This window comes from Megascapheus bottae, chromosome 18 (assembly GCF_031878675.1).
Source record: "Megascapheus bottae isolate mThoBot1 chromosome 18, mThoBot2.hap1, whole genome shotgun sequence".
Taxonomy (NCBI): Eukaryota; Metazoa; Chordata; class Mammalia; order Rodentia; family Geomyidae; genus Megascapheus; species Megascapheus bottae.
The window spans coordinates 39,723,012-39,739,265 of NC_143526.1; the positions used below are offsets into that span (position 1 = coordinate 39,723,012).

General features: G+C 58.7%; 1 protein-coding gene across 1 annotated transcript in view; it reads right to left on the minus strand.

Moving 5' to 3' along the window:
* The window catches only part of Sulf2 (sulfatase 2), a 53,859-nt gene extending 39,341 nt beyond the window's left edge, over positions 1-14,518 (minus strand). The window contains exons 1-2 of the mRNA XM_090352493.1: positions 14,462-14,518; positions 144-403 (exon numbers count right to left, since the gene is read on the minus strand). Of these exons, the coding sequence (XP_090208619.1) occupies positions 144-318 (175 nt within the window). The 5' untranslated portion in view covers positions 319-403; positions 14,462-14,518. The remainder of the gene's footprint in view (positions 1-143; positions 404-14,461) is intronic.
* Between the last annotated feature and the right edge of the window lie 1,736 nt (positions 14,519-16,254).

Below are 16,254 nucleotides of genomic sequence, written 5' to 3' on the forward strand. Positions count from 1 at the left end.
AGGGGGAGCGGCTCTGCCTTGGGAAGAGACGGGAGCCTCAGCGGCTGGGGCTGCGCAGGCGCGTGGCGGGCGGGTGGACTCACAGCTGCGTGTGGACTCACAGCCGCGTGGCCCGCGGCCTCCTCCCCGGCGGGGACGCTCACCTAGCTCCACGTCCTGGTCGTCAGTCAGCACCAGCACGATGTTGGGCCGGATGTTCCTGCGGTCCCTCTGGAGGCGGCCCTTCAGCCGGTGATGGGACAGGAAGGCCACGCTCCCACCCAGCAGGGAGAAGAGGGCGGCCGACAGCAGCCAGCGTGCCAGGCCCGGGGGCGCCATCCTGACCCCCTATGGACCCCAGGCCTTGGGGAAGTTGAGTCTGGCAGGCAGTTCTCTCTGTCCCTCGTGCCTCCTGGCTGGAGATCTGGAGGAGAGGACGAGACTCAGGTCAGAACTGCCATTGGGGTCTCCCCACCGGCCGCAGAGGGGCAGCTTGACCCCCCATACACACACACACACACACACACACACACACACACACACACACACACACACACACACGTGCAAGCGCAAGGGGCACTGGCTCCTGGGGGCAGCGATGGCGGTTCCCTGCCACGAGGTTGGCATGACCTTCTTGTCCACTCCCCAAACTCCAGGTCACCCAGTCTCTGTGGGGAGTTGAGGCCTCCTCAACTGCAGGCTTGGCTGCACCCTGGCACTGGGGGGCAGGCGTGGGGAGATCCAGGCTGGGAAGAGTGTCACACCGGGGCCCATGCCAGCTCCTCGCTGCTGAAACCCATGTATCACACCAAACCACGCCCCCGCTCTGTGCCCACTGTGTGCTCTCAGCTGAGTTTTTGAGTGTTACCAGGCTCAGCACTTCCTATCTGTGCCTCAGTTTCTCCTCTGCCAACCAGGAACCAGGAACTACACAATCACCCTGGGTATGAGCAGCCACACCATCACCGTTACACGGTCCCACTCCCTCCTCCTTCGCCCCCAGGGACACCCTATCAGTCTCTGCTGCTCCTCCTACTTCACAGTTGAGAAACCTGAGGCCACTCACTGTCCCCCAGGCACGAGGGACACCAGCCCTCCCAGCTGCCAGCCTCGTCCTCCACTCCACCCTAACAGCAGTGTCCAGACTCCCGCCCCCTCGAACCCATATTAACCTAACACGTTTCTTTAAATGGCCTCCTTCTCAACAGAAACACATAACACACTCTTGGGGAGGGGGGGGGAGAAAACGTTCTTCTAGCATAAGTCAGGCTGACACCTCAGAATCAGCCTGCTAGAAGGCAGTCAGCCCATGGGCACAGCACTGCCCATGCAAGGGGCGCCCCAGCCTGGTGCTTGAAACTTCCATGGGAGTGCTGACCTCTGGGGAGGGACAGGGAGGCTGCAGGGGGGCAGAGGGAGGCCCAGCCTCCTTATCAGTGGCCTGTGGCCTCCTTGGGACACATGGTGGAAGCTCCAGGTTTACACTAGGAACCAAGTGTAACTATGCCAAGCCAGCCTGACTTGCCACACGACCCTGCAATGCCCAGCCACGGAGACGAGGCGACAGAATGCCCAGGGGATCTCTACACCAATGGCCTTGTCACCTCAGTGCCAATGACAGCAGTGCCACCAGGGGCGCCACGCCCACCCTGTTCTGAGTGAATTCTAGGTGTCCTTACTTTCCACGTGCAAGCTGGCCACTTCAGGGACACAGGATCAGGAATGGAGGATTTCACTCATTTCCCAAGAGCACATGGTGCAGAAGTGGTTCAAAGCCAGGCTGCCTAGGTCTGACACAAATCCTGGTAGCAGATCCGGGAGCGAGTTCCTCGCAGTCTCCCAGCCTCCACTTCTCTCCGAGCACCACTGTGATGCGGCCAAGTGGGAAACAGCGCTGCTGCCGTGGGTGGGGAGTGGAGCTGAGCCCAGGTCCCCAGCCTCGAGCCCCTGCTCCCAGGCCGGGCAGAGCCGGACCCACCTGCCAGCACGGCACCTGCGCTTTCTTCCACGGATGTAGCCGGAGCTCAGAGGCCATGGGGTAACAGGAGCTAATTATCTCATCAGCTCAAGTCATCGGCACGTCTGTTGCTGATGAATTCCCCGGGCTCAGACTCCTCCTGGCCTCATGCCAGCCTCTCTCCGGTGCCCAAGAAATCAATTAGAAGTGACACAAGGGATTCTATTCTGCCTCTTTCTCCCTTCATGGTAAATACTCAAAGTGGCTGAATCGACAGTCTTGGTGAATCGGCGCCATGCCACCCACCCACGTCCTTCTGCTTACACCACACAGAGCACCCCTCCCGGCCCCCATCTCTGGATTCAAATGGCAAGGGTGGGTCTCGGGGTGGCAGGGGACCACGGTCCTGGAGTGTACAGCTGTGGGGAATGCTTTGGACCCTAAACGCAGGGTAGCTGGGAAGACCCAGAAGCAAGGTCTGGGTGTCAAGGAGAGAAGAGCTCAGGCTAGTGACCCAGGACTCTCCCCAATGCCCTCCAGGCCCTGCTCTATGCCGTGTCCCCACCCTCAGGGACCCAAACTCTAGCAGCTCATCAAAGGTGCGGTAGGAAGACTACTCCAGGCCAGGTAAGAAGGCAGAGGGCACAGGAAGAGAAAGTTAACCCTGTGGCAAGCTGTGGGTCACTTCGACTGCTCATTGTCTGGAAATGATCTCAGCTGCTTTCGGTCTAGTGCAAACAATTCCAGAAAAAAACCCCAGGCCCTGGTAGGGCTAGTGGAACAGAGGAAGGCAGCAAACACACGAAAGAGCTCAGGGAGAGAGGGAGGGGGGCCACACCAGGCAATGGGGTCTGGAGCCTGGAGGCATGGGTGTGAGCCAGTGCCCTCACTTTCTGAATGTGGATCAAGTGGCAGAGGCTCACAACAGACTGCATACAACAAGTGCCCGATTCCCATTGCCCAGTGTTAACAGCTAGGCTTGTGCCACCCAGCATTCTCTCACCCTAATTTCTCTAACTCCTAGATTTCATCTGAAGTTCCTTTCTCTCCATCCCTGGTGCACAGTCCCAGCCTCCGAGGGCTCAGGCTAGTCCACACGCTCACACCAAAGCCGATCAGAGCGTCCAGTCCCCTGCCTCTGTGACTGGCCAGGGTGGGTTTCCAGGTTGCTTTGGTGTGATAGGTCCATATGTAAGCCTGCTTTTGCTAATTGGCTGCCTGGTTTCCTATTATTCCAATAAGGATAAGGAAGACCCTGCTGTCCTCCTGCTTTTGGGGTCTTGAGATGAAGCCAGCACACAGAAGAGGGACGTTGTAGGATGGATACATGCATGCACGCATGCATACATACATGTGTCATCTGAGGCCTGGATCGTGCTAAGTCTGAGGCAGGATTTACTTCTGGGTTCTCTATTTCAAGCCTAATCCATTCCTCTTTCGGCGAGTGTGGGCTTTTCTAGTCCACTTCTTCATTTTTTGAGGACACAGCCGGACTCCTCCCTTGCCTGGTCATTCTGAGGTGCTCTGCCACAGGCCCACAAAGCGGAGGTGGAGGGGACATGCGGGAGCAGAGAGTGGACCCAGGAGCATCCGCTGACACCTCCACAGCTGGGCCCGTGGTCTCAGCAGGCTCATCGCATCCGACGCTGTGGTGGGTCAACTCATCCAGGGACAGCGAGGGGACATGAGCCCAGCCCCTCTCGTCCTGCCTCGGGCCTCTGTTTCCTCCTCTGCCAAGGAAGGCGAACTGTCCCTTGGGCATGGCTGTGGAGCCCCCCCCCCCCGCCCCCAACACTTCCCAGCCCTCACCCTGCAGGTGGTGCTCTTCCTTATTCTGGCTGGTTTTCTACTTGTGGAGTCCTAGATGTCTGGGCTACAGGCAGGAGGGGCCAGTCCTGCATGCCCATTCCTTAGCCTGGCTGAACACTGTCACTAGATATCTCTGAAGCACCTCTGGGCACCAGGTCCCATTTTCAGTGCCAGGGATCAGGACGTGGCGTTCCGTAAGGGTGACACGACCTTCCTTTCTTTCCCACACTGGGGGTTGAACTCGGGTCCTCACACTTCTTAGGCAGGTGCTCTCCCATGGGAACCAAGTCCCCTGCCCAGCCATGGTCCGAAAAGGACTCCTTGAGAGAGACCTGTCAGCTCCCACAAAGGGAGGCCTGTCCAGACTGCGGATGTTCAAGGTAAACAGCAAGCTTACGTGTCCCGAGGCGGAACATGCCTGGGTGTTCGAGGACCACAGGACATATCCAGTGTGGCTGGATGTGGGTGCAGGAAGGCAGAGAGCTGACAGCTGTGGGACAGGTGACGGGCGTGGAGAAGGGTGGGGAGCGGGTGAGAGGCGCCCAGGCCTGGTTATTGTCCCACGAATGGATGAGTCACTTATTCTGTGTCACAAGTGACCCCAAGACTCCACAGTATTGGCTCGAGCAGGCAGGAAACCAATGTCCCCCCTGAAGGGTCACTGGGATGGGGTCATCCCATACATGGAGGTGCTGGGCCCTTTTCTGGACACCGCAGCCCCAGCACTGCTTTGGCCTCTCAGCTCCCGACTCCTTACCCCAGTTATCCTGGTTTACTTATGCAGGGAAGCCTCCCTCACAGGGGAGCCCCCACCTCAGCCCTGCTCACTGCAGGGGGAGGGGGCCACCCTTTTCCTGCCAACTGAGAGATAAGAAATGGTACCCCCACACACAAAGGACATCCTAGACACGGCCAGAGAGCCCCAAGCCGAGAGCCACAGCATGGATGGATATATAAAACTCTGAGCACTAAGGTGGGAACTCAAATATTCTGGCAACAAGGCGCTGCTTGATAATTAACAAATGAAGAAGAATCTTAGCTTGTCCCATTGGCTTTGAGGGAAACTGGCAGAGACAGGTTAGACCAAGTGTGTGGGGGAGAATGAGGGGGGGACTTCTCACATTTGTGCTGAGTCTAGAAGCCAGGTGAGAAGTCACTTATGGCTGAAATGTTTTCTGAGCCAAGAGAAACACACATGCAAAGGCCCTGTGGTGGGAATGAGAATAAGAAAACGAGTGTGGCAGAAGCAGGCAGGGAGAGCAGGGAGGTGGCACAGATGCGGGTGGATGCTGTTTTCTCTGGGCCCACACCTTGTGGGCTGGCCACGCCCACCGTCCTTCCTGGTTGTGTAGAGGAAAGGAATCAGACCCAAAAATTCCCACCTCTGTGCTTTGTTTCTTTGTCTGGCTGAGGACAAAGCTTTCTTGGCAGGGAGTTACAATGTTATTTCTGCAAAAGGCCTTTGGCCAAAAGCAATAAAGTTGGACTTGAACAGAGTCATTATTCATGCGTAATTGTGGGCTGGTTCCCGGTGGGGACAGCCACAGGCGAGGCTGACAATTCCAGCCTCCCCACTCCCCACCCCCAGTTTTAACCCCCCACTTTCCCAGCCTTGGCCTCTTCGCCTCCTAGATGGTCTGAGATGCTGGGAACACATGCGGATAACAGCATATTTTGATTGGCCAGCGTTGATAATCCCATTATCTTCTGAGCTCAATGAAGGCAGCTCTAGGCTCACCTTGGAAGTGGCCAGTGACACAATGACCACAGCTTGGGCCAAGAGCCCATGGGGGAGGGGAGCTGAGCAAGAGATTGTGTCAAGCACAGCTGTCTGGGCCTGGGAGTGCGTGCCAGCCCCTGGCCCACCTGTGAGTTGCACCATCTAATTAGCAGCTGGGCCTAGGGGAGGAGCCACAGCTGGGGGGGGGGGTCTGGGTGACTGAGAGTCACCCATGGGGCTGGGCCTGGGAAATGCCAATGTGTCCAGTGTGGCAGCCACTCCTTCATAAATGCCCTGCTGTCCCCAACGCAGAAGCCGGCTGCACATAACCATGGGGGCATGGCCAGAAAGAGCTGCCCGCACATGGGGGCAGGCCCAGGCCAGTGCTTGAAACTTCACCCCCCTACCAGGGGCCACACGGAGAGCTGATCTCTCCATTTTGGAGAGGAAATGCCTCAGTTTCCCCATCTGCCAATGGCATGGACAGAATCTAATGCTTCTCTGAATGCTAGCGCGCTCACAGGAACACGGCTACAGACCGCAGAGGAGCGGTGGGGAGGAGGTAAATCGTGGCCTGCTGCCCCCACTGTGGCTGAGAGGAAACTGGGGAGCAGGAGGTGAGCATGTAACGCCTGTCACCCCTACCCTGCTTTCTGCGGGTGACAAATCGGCTCTGACCTCCCTTGCTGGTAGCACTCACTTTCAGACGAGGGCACCGGAACCCTGCCAGCCTGCCAGCCAGGCCCATCTCCCCAGCCACCCTTCCAGTTCCTCCACACACCAGCCCTGGTTTACCCACAGGAACAGCAGGGACCCAGCAGGAAATGGACCCAGACAGTGCAGGCTTTGTGTCAGTGAGGAAGGACACGGGTGGTTCATGACTGTAACCAGCTCCTCAGGAAGCTGAGACCTGAGGACTGAGGCTCGGTGCCAGCCCAGACTGACCAATTTATTTCCAACTACTCAGCAAAAAGCCAGAAGTAGAGGTGTGGCTCAAGTGGTAGAACACTAGCCTAAAGCAGGAAAAAAAACAAGCCAAGTAAAAGCTCAAGGTCCTGAGTTCAAGCCCCAATATCGGCACATACATAAGAAAGACAAACAAGCAAATAAGTAGAAAGTGAGGTACGCTGGACACAAGCAGATGCACTCTGGGTGTTCTGGGGTGATGTGAGCTGATGTCTGAAGGGTTGGTGGGAGCTGGACTCGAGAAGTTCTGGGGGACAGCAGCCCAGGCTTAGGGAGCGGAGAGGAGGCTAGGGCGACTGGGAAAGGAGGTGACACTTAAGGGGTAACATGAAGTGGGGGCAGCTGGACAAGCTCTCAGGAGGGCTCTGCTGGTAGCCTCTCCCAGGAACCCCTTTGGGACTTTGTAGAAGGCACCCATCCTGCCACCCCCCCCCTCGGCTCTCACGTGGTGGAGGCCCCCCCAGAGCACTGGTTTAACTGACGGGTGTGGCCCAGCACAGGTTTCTAAGAGGCACCATGGGCCATGGCAGGAATCCCACAGGGGACAAGGGCTCCAGTCTCGCCTGAGTCAGCTGTGGGGAGGGCGGGAGCATGCAGAGCTGCCAGGTTTGCTTTATGTGATTGACAAGCGCATCTTAGGAGACGTCAGTGAGGGAAGGGGGCCATGGGGTGGGGGATCTGGGGCGCCCTTCCACTGCCACAAGGGACCTTGCCTTATGGAACAGAGCAGCAGCAGACCAGCAGCTCTCCATGGGGACCCACCCTGCCCAAGAAGGGTCTCGGGGCGTCAGGGCTCATGCACGAACTGGTCTTAGAGCTTGAACTCAGGGCCTGGGCACTGTCCCTGAACTTTTACGCACAAACCTGGCCCTCTACCACGTGAGCCACACCTCCACTTCTGGATATTTTTGCTAATAAATTGTAGCTATCAGTCCCAAGGGTTTTCCCACCCAGACTGGTGTGGAATCACGATACCCGAAGATCTGTCAGGCCCCCCAGTCGGATCACAGGTGCTGAGTCACCAGCACCCACTGGAGTTCTGTTTTTACTCAGAGTATGTGTGGACATGCAAGCCTGGAAAAAAACATTTGCTGAAAGACGAGGGTGTCTGGCTGCCTCTCAGGGACCACCAAGCTAAGTCAAAGAGCAAAAGCTCACTCATTTCTCCTTCCCCTTCTCTGCCCAACCTGGCGCCTGTGAGAAATAAAAGCAAAATCTGCCAGAATGGGTGTTTGCAGAAAGATTTCCTCCTCTGACGGAAAGAGAGACAGCAAAGAGCCCTGCCCTGTATTCCCACTTTGTAAGAGGGCTTGATGTGTGGAGCAGTGGCAGCTACATAGAAACCAAGAGGCTACAAAACTAAAGTCCCAGACAGGTGGATCCTGGGAATTTGTACTGACAGGTGAGCCAAGGACATTTTTTGTCACGTGAGAAATAAACATGGCTCTCTACCAGGACCTCTGCTCCTAAGTGAAGACCCAGTTCCAGGGGGGTCCTGGTACACTATCCTGCTTAGACAGGGACCTGCTTTCTGAAGTCTGTGGGGTGTAACTCTCCCTGGAGTGGGCCAGAAATGCCAAAGTCTCAAGTGTCTACTGTAGTTCTCCAGGCCGCACCCCTCCCTCTGGCTGAGGGTGGGGGGTCAAGGCTCCCAGCTGGGGAATACACACACACACACACACCTCCCGCCAATAAGAGAAGCTGTCAGCAACATTCTTCCCCAGCACATCTGGAGTCTACCTGGCCACATACACACATTTCAGGCCCAGCTCAGCCCCCACTCGGGTCCTGGGGATGTAAATTTCCCTCCTGCCCCTGTCTCTGAGTCCCAGACTGTCCACAAGCGGAGGCCAGGGGCGCTGCGGTGTTTCAAGGATCCTACAGGGAGGTGGCAGAGTTGAAACACTGCAGCTGGACACGATTCTAGCAAGTGGAGGTCTGGAGACCAGGCCAACCTCAGCTCTTGGGGTTCACCAGCTGGGGGCCCAGATCCCCACAAGCCAGCACTGCCCTGGGGTTCTGTGGCCTGTCTGCGCAGCCTCGGGCAGGGAGAGGTTCTCCAAATACTCCCCACGGGGAAATCTTAAAAGCCTTCTCCCCAAGGAGCTGGCCCAGGCTTCTGGCTCAAGATAACACTGAGGTGGGGCTGAGAATGTGGCTTCACGGTAGAGTGCTTGCATGAAGTCCTGGGTCCCATTCCTCAGTACCACATACACAGAAAAGGCCGAAAGAGGCAATGTGGGATAGCCTTGAGCAAATGAAGCTCAGGGACAGTATCTAAGCCCTGAGTTCAAGGCCCAAGACTGGCATAATAATAATAATAATAGTGATACTAATAATACTAATGTAAGATTTGCACACTTGGTGGTACCCTGCCCACCCAGTGCAGACTCACACATCCACCACCGTCACCTCATCTCAACACAACAAGCACACAGCAGGGCCCACGCCCCGTCACACACCTTATTTGGGGAGCCCCGTGACGGCATACTCTGCTTTATCCCAGGGGTATTTGGGGCCAGGTAAGAATGTGCTGGGGCGGAGAGGAATGCCTGCGGCCCCTTCCCCCCTTGTGAGTCACGGAAATCGCTCTCTCTTTCATGGCTGCAAGTCCCCTGGGTAGAAGATCACTCTAGGAACAACACCCAGGCCAAGTTCATTCAGCCCCAGTACAGACACACAGACAAAAATAATAATAATAAAATCCAAAACCACTCCATCCACTACAACCCTGAAGTCACTCGTGCTAAACCAGGCCCAGATCCTGCCTCGGAGCCCCGCTCCCTTTTCCACTTAAAGCCTGAACATCTCACTTCTGATCCCCTCACCTCTGCTTACTCCCAATCCACCACCCCCCCCCCCGGACTTCTGTATCTTGAACAAGTGTCTCAGATAGACCTGCTGTCTACCTCTGGGCCTTTGCACTGGTGATCCTGCTATCTGGACTCCTCCCAAGGCCAGGTCCTCCCAAAGCTCTGGGCTACAGCTCGAAGGTCAGCGCTCAGAGCAGCCTCTGGCCCCATGCCTGACGCTCCCCGTGCTCCCCACTTAAGCAGTCTCCTCTCACAGCACAGGCTGTGTTTACACTGCCCGGCTTCCTTGGAACAGCCTTGGTCATGGCCCCGTTGCTGTGTGTGACTGTGTGCTGCCAGCCTCCGCCCCTCAGGAGAGAGCAAGCAGGGTTCTTCCTCCTGGCCCCGGGTACAGGCTGGGCCTGCCACGAGGCTCACTGCGCATGTGTACACCAGCGAGCAGGTCTCATAGCGAGGCCTGCTCTTAATCTGCACCCAGCTGTGGATTGACATTTGAAGCCAGCCAGGGCAGACAAGTCCAAGACATCCTCATTTACAGTGAATGTCCCCTGTCCCCAAAGCCCAAAGTGGAGGTGTGGCTCAAGTGGTGGAGCACCAGCCTTGAGCATGAAAAGTAAGGACAGGGCCGGGAGTTTGGCTTAGTGGTAGAGTGCTTGCCTAGCATGCACAAAGACCTGGGTTCGATCCCTCGGTACCACATAAACATAGAAAAAAACAGAAGTGGTCCTGAGGCTCAAATGGTAGAGCTCTAGCCTTGAGAAAGTTCAAGGACAGTGCTCCGGCCCTGAGTTCAAGACCCAGGACGGGCAAAAAAAAAAAAAAAAAGAAAGAAAGAAAAGTAAGGACAGCACCCTGGCCCTGAGTTCATGCCCCAACACTGGCATATATTTTAAAAATTAATTATGCAAAATATGCATTTCCTCACAAGTCAGGGAAGGATTTACTTCTGGGGAGAGGGGAGTGCTGTCTCCAGAAGCAGGCACGCAGGCTTCTGACATGCTGTGTGTGGCACTGCAGGAATGGGCACGAATGCGTGTGCCCATGGGGTCGGCTTTGTGTATGATGTGGACAGTACACACGTGGTCTATGCACTATTTGATACACACGATCCACGTTTTTAAAAAAAAGTTGGGTTTCAACGGAAATCAACATGCATTTTCTAATCAAGAGAAAATGAGCTGTTCGTGTTCTGCTTTGTTACATTTGCTGAAATTTCCCCTGTAGCAGGTATACAATTAAGGCTCATAAATACTTCATCTTGTCATATTTCCCAATAAAGTATTATAGATTTATACCTAAAAATAAAATTAAGAAGCCAGTTTTTGAGCCTTCCCTAAAGCCCCTTTGGCTGTGGTGTATTTTTCAGCATCCAGTGTTTTCAGCCAAGGGCCGATGGAAGGCTGGACTCTTCCTTCCTCTGCCTTCCAGGTAGAAGGAATAACAGGTGGAAACCACCAGACCCAGCTTATGCACCGAGATGCAGCCTCTCCCGTGTTCTCTGCCAAGGCTGGCCTCAATGGCGACCTCCAGTCTCTGCCTCCCTACTGGCCAGGATAACAAGCTCCAGCCACCACGCCTGACCTGGGAGTTTTGTATTCACTAAAGACTACGTTAGGATGACTTCCGTAGTGGGGAGGAGGGGCAGAGTTGGGGAGTCCTGGACTCCAGAAAGCACGGGGTTGAGCCTGCACCTCACTTCCTGATGCCCACTGACAGCGATGGAAAGGGGAGGGTAATATCCTGAGTCCCACTGGGCCAAGATGGACCACAACTCAGCTCCAGCCTAGCTGGGGCCTATAAGTCCAGCCTAAGTCAGTGCTCAGTAGCTCCTTCCCATAGCTGGAGCCTGGTGTGCAGTGAGCACAGGACAGTGGTCCCAGGAGAGGGCGGCCTGGGGCTCGGGCAGCTTGGCTAGGGCCTGGCCCTCTCTGCCCTGACCAACATAAGCTTCTGACACCTCCATCCCGCCCCAGGACAGCCCTCCTGTTCCTCTGTGCCAGACCCTCCCTTTCTCGCAAGCCAGGGGGCAGGCTTGAGGACCGGTGTTCCTTGTGGGATGAGAACTCTGAGCCACAGACAGGTTGAATCACACACCCCCACGTCAGGGCTGGGCAAGAGGCCAGGCAAGCTGGCTGCCCCAACTGCCGCGCCCACGGACTCAGAGCTAGGAAAGGAAGGAGACAGGTGCCACGCGCCACCCGAGGCAGAGCGGAGCTGGAGGAAAATCCTGAATCTGAGCTCTAACAGTTCCTGGATTCTGAAAGCTGCTACTCCTTAGAGCGGAGTTGTGTCCAATGTATCCCGATCCCAGGGTATGGGGTGAGGGGAAAAGCCCAGCCGGGCTCCACTGCAGCCTGCTCACAGCGGCAGAACCCGTCCTGGCTTCCTGTCTGTCCATCAGCTGCTGGGTCTGTAACCCCAGCGCCTGACCCTAGCCAGCCCAGCACCTCTTCCCCTCTAGGCTCCAGGCACAGCCTAGTTCCCTAGCAACCACCCCAATTAGGCAATCACGCCATTTATCAGGATGCCAATTAATTATAATGATCTTAATGATCTCCCAATTAGATAGCGCCATGAGGCTGGCTGTTGGGGGGGAGGGAGGCTGCCCCCGCTCGGCCCCAACTCGGCCTCGTCCACCTGCAGGTCACCATGGAGAGAGAGCCCAGCATGCCCATTCTCTGCTGAATAGGGCCGGGCCTGACCTAGGAGCCCCTGCCCCCATTCTGTCACCAACCACAGGAGTCCCCACCTTCAGGAGACTGGCCACCCCCCACCCCCATGTACTTTCCAAGGGCTAAAATCCTTACCCCAGCGTCTTGTATCTGACCAGGGGGTCCCTGTGTGGCAGTTTTCCTTAGAGCAAAAAAACCCAAACACAAACCAAAGACCACCCCCCCCCGCCCGCCCGCAAGCAGTGGAGGAGGAAAACCACGCCAAAGCCTGCAAAGTTTTATCTAACTGAACATGTGGGTTCTTTAGAAAAAAGGTCAGGGTTGCTATGAAGTTCAAACTCAGTGGTGTGTAGGGACCCTGGAGCACCACAGCTAAACCTGGGGACCACGTTCAAGGAGTCATGGCACTCTTGGGGGGCTCAGTTTCTCTACTGTTAGTGTAAGCGCAGGGCCTGCCTTCCAGCGTTCTGAGGACTGCGCCCAGCCCGCGCCACAACATGGGAGTGGTGTCTATGGGGTGCAGAGAAAACCTTTTAACACCGAGCGGGTCACGAATGCGGAGCAGAGTGAATGGCAATCCACTAGTTGGCCCAGGAGAGCAGCAGCAGCTGCCCCCTTGAGGCAGGCCCAGGCAGGTGAAGCTAGGAACCAGAGAAGGCAGAGCCCAACTCAAAACCGTGCACTGCCGGGGCTGCTCCGGGGTCCTTGGGATGTAGGTGATCTGAGATGCTGGGTGGGACACACACACACACACACACACTACACCACATACAATACACACCTTCCCTCCTCCAAGCCATCATTGCATCGTTCAACTCTATCATTTGGAAACTTAACGTGTTAACAGGGATTCAAGAAAGCCATAAATTCAAATAAAAAAAAAAAAAGACAAACACAAAGCCCAAAGCCGCACCGACCCTCAGTCCCTGCAGGGAAGCCAGCACCCTAGCCTCCAGGCTGCACAGCCTCCCCCCCACCCCTGGGGCCCCAATGGCCCAGTGCCCGGGCCAAAGGTGCTGTGTGCGCCTTGCCAGGCAGTGGTCTTCAGTGCCCCACCCCGTCCTCTCTCTAAAGAATGGCTTTAATTGAATTACAGCCCCGGAACAGGGTGTAATCAGGCTAGGAATACTCTTCCCCATGAACTGCCTGAGGAACAATTCTGGGGGTGTCCTGGGCGGGAGTGCCTCCTCTGCTCCCTCTCACCCCAGACCTGGCTCCCACAGCAGCTCGGGGAGGGGACCCCCAGAAGGAGGCAGGGAACAGATGGAGGGGTGAAGGGTGGCGTCCCCACATGTACTGATGACCAAGTGCCCAGATTCAGACGAAGGCTGAATGTAATTACTTGGTTAATTAAATATTGACGTTTATCTCAAAAAGTGATTAAAACGGGCTGCAGGAAAACCTGGCCAGAAAGGGGGTGGAGTTGGGTGTTGGGGCAAATCAGAACTTTCAAGAGGCAGGAGGCAAGTGACAGGGAAGACAGGGGCTGTCCTACTGTGTGTGGGGGGGACTACTGTGCACAGGGCCCTACTATGTGTGACATCCTACTGTGTGTGCACGGCCCTACTATGTGCAGGGGCTGACTGTGTGTGGCATCCTACTGTGTGTGTACGGCCCTACTATGTGCAGGGGCTGACTGTGTGTGGCATCCTACTGTGCATGCGGGGTCCTACTATGCGCAGGGGCTGACTGTGTGTGGCATCCTACTGTGCATGCGGGGTCCTACTATGTGCAGGGGCTGACTGTGTGGCATCCTACTGTGCATGCGGGGTCCTACTATGTGCAGGGGCTGTGTGTGGCATCCTACTGTGCTTGCGGGGTCCTACTATGTGCAGGCTGACTGGGGGGGGTAGAGAGGGTCCGTGGTCCTCCGGATGCGCGAGGCCGTGACCTGCGGGGCGCCCTCCGCCCCCCTCCGCCCCCCACCGTCCTCTAAGATCGGGTCTCTCCCAGTCGTCCTCCAAGGGCAGGGCAGCTCCTGGGGCCGAACCTGGTCCCATTCGCCAGCTTCCGGGGCGCAGACAGAGCCGGGCGAGAGGCTCCCCAAGTCGACGACGGGAGGGGGTGCGAACACACGGCCCCGCGGGCTCCCGCGGACCGACAGCCAGCTGGACGTCGCGGCCGGGCGGGCGGGTCTGACTCGGGGAAGTTTGCCTTCGCCCGCCCGCGGACCCGGCTGCTGCTCCCGGCCTGTCTGGCCCCACGTGGGCGCCTCGGGCCGGGGCTCCGGGGCTCCACCCCGCGGGGCCGCCGGGGCCCAGGCGTCCTCCCCAAGCCCGGTGGCCGGGGATCCGGGAGCGCGGCGGGAAGCGCCCGGCCAGCCCGCCCAGCCCGCCGCCCGCCGCCCGCCGCCCGCCGCCCGGGGCCCCGATCCCGCCCCACTGCCCTGCGGCGCCGGCGCCGGGGCCGGAGCGCAGCCCCGAGGTCGGGACCAGCGGCTCTCACCTGGGCGGCGCTCGCAGCCTCGCTCGCCCGGGGCCAGGCGAGGACCGGCTGCGGGGAGCCCGGGCGCCCCCGACCCCAGCCCGCCCCGCGCCCCACTCACCACGCGCGCGGTCCCGGCGGCCTCACCGGGCGCGGGGCGCCGCCGCCTCTGCCGCAGCCCGGCCGGGCCGCGGGGCGCAGGGGACTCCGCGCCGCTGCTGCCGCCACCGCCGCCGCCGCCGCCGCTGCATCCCGGGCGGGCGCCGCGCTCCTCCTCCGCCGCTGCCCGCCCCGGCCCCGCCCCGGCCCCGCGCGCCGCCCCGGCCCCCGCCTCCCGCCCCGCCCAGCCCCGGCTCCGCCCCGCCCGCCCGCCCGCCCGCCCGCCGCCCCCGGGTCCCGGCGGCCCGAGCCAGCCCGGGGCTCCGCCGGCCACCGGCTTTGGCGAGGGAGCGCCCTGGGGCCGGGCGGCGCGCGGCGGGGCTCCGGGGACCCTGCGGGCCGGCGCCGTACCTCCGGCGTGGGGTCGCGCCGCCGTCCGCCGGCACCCGCCGCCCCTGGCGCTCGGCCGGGTCTTGAAGTCCGGCTCGGACGGAGCAGCGGGAGGAGCGCGGGGTCCCGGCCTCCGGTGGCTCCGAATCGCCGCGCTCCCGGCGCCGAGCGCGCACCCTCGCCGGCACCCGGCGCTCACCGCCCCGCACTCGCGCCCGCGCCCTGGGCGGGGAGGTGGGACCGAGGCGGGGGCGCCCGGAGCTGCCGCCGGGGGAGGGCCCGGCCCGGGCGTGTGCGTGTCAGTGTGTGCACACTCGTGCGCGCGTGTTGGCGTGCGTCCACGCGTGCACAGACCCGGGGCACGGCCGGGCGCACCCAGGCGAGCGCCGCTGCCGCTTTCCCTTTCCCCCTCGGAGCTGCGAAGCGCAGCGCCGTCCCGGGCCGGCGCCCCCGAAACCACGCGCCCGGCCTCCCCGGGGTCCCCCGGCCGCGGCCTGCCCTGGGAGCCGCCGGCGGTGGCCGAGCTCCCAGCTAGATCGCAGGCAGAACTGCCCACGTGCCGCGCTCCGAAAGCTCTGCGTGACATTAACTTGAGCTCCAGTGGAAGCGGCAGCGCTGCTCGGAGGTGGCCCGGGAATAGGCAGGAAAGAAAGCGGGGGAGCTGGCTCCCCTCGAAAGGGGCAGTCGGACTCCAGGTGGTGCTGTCTGCCCGACTCCACTGTCCCCAGACCACACAAAAGGCTGGCTGGGGTGCGGACCCATAGGAAAGCACCTGTGCACAGTAGAGACTCAGTCAGAGCCATTCCCCCCTCACGGATGTGGGCACTGGCCCCTGGGCCCCCCGAGTGTGAAGCAGCTCGGGAATCTGAACCCCCAAGCCCCTAGGCCAGGAGTTCTTCTGGGGAACCCTAGGCTGTTCTTACTTTCTAACCTTCCTTCTTCCTTTCCTCTCCCTGTCCGGTTTTTCTAGTTTCTTGTGAGATTTAGTAGAGAAAACAGCAGGGCTGTGGAGGTAACTTACTCTAAATCACTCTTTGTTGTTGATCTGAAACTTACAGCCAGTCTCCTGCCTCTGTGTGTGTGTGTGTGTGTGTGTGTGTGTGTGTGTATAGGTGTGTAGGTGTTTGTAGGGGGTTCCAGTCTCCTCCTGGTGGCCTCTTCCCTTTGCTACCCCAATCCATTCAGAAGTCTAGAACACCTCAAACTTGCTCTTGGAATCCCGGTGACCACTATGCTCCCCCTCGACTTGCTTCCCTGTCTCCCCTGTGCCTAAGAACAGAAAGAAGTCAGACTTGCTCTTCTGCCTACATAGATCCCAAAATATGGGGGACCCCTCCTCTCTTGATTTGCCAAAGGCCTGGACTTGCACTCCAATCCTCCTACCTCTGCCCCACAAGTAGCTGGGATTACAGACACACAACCATA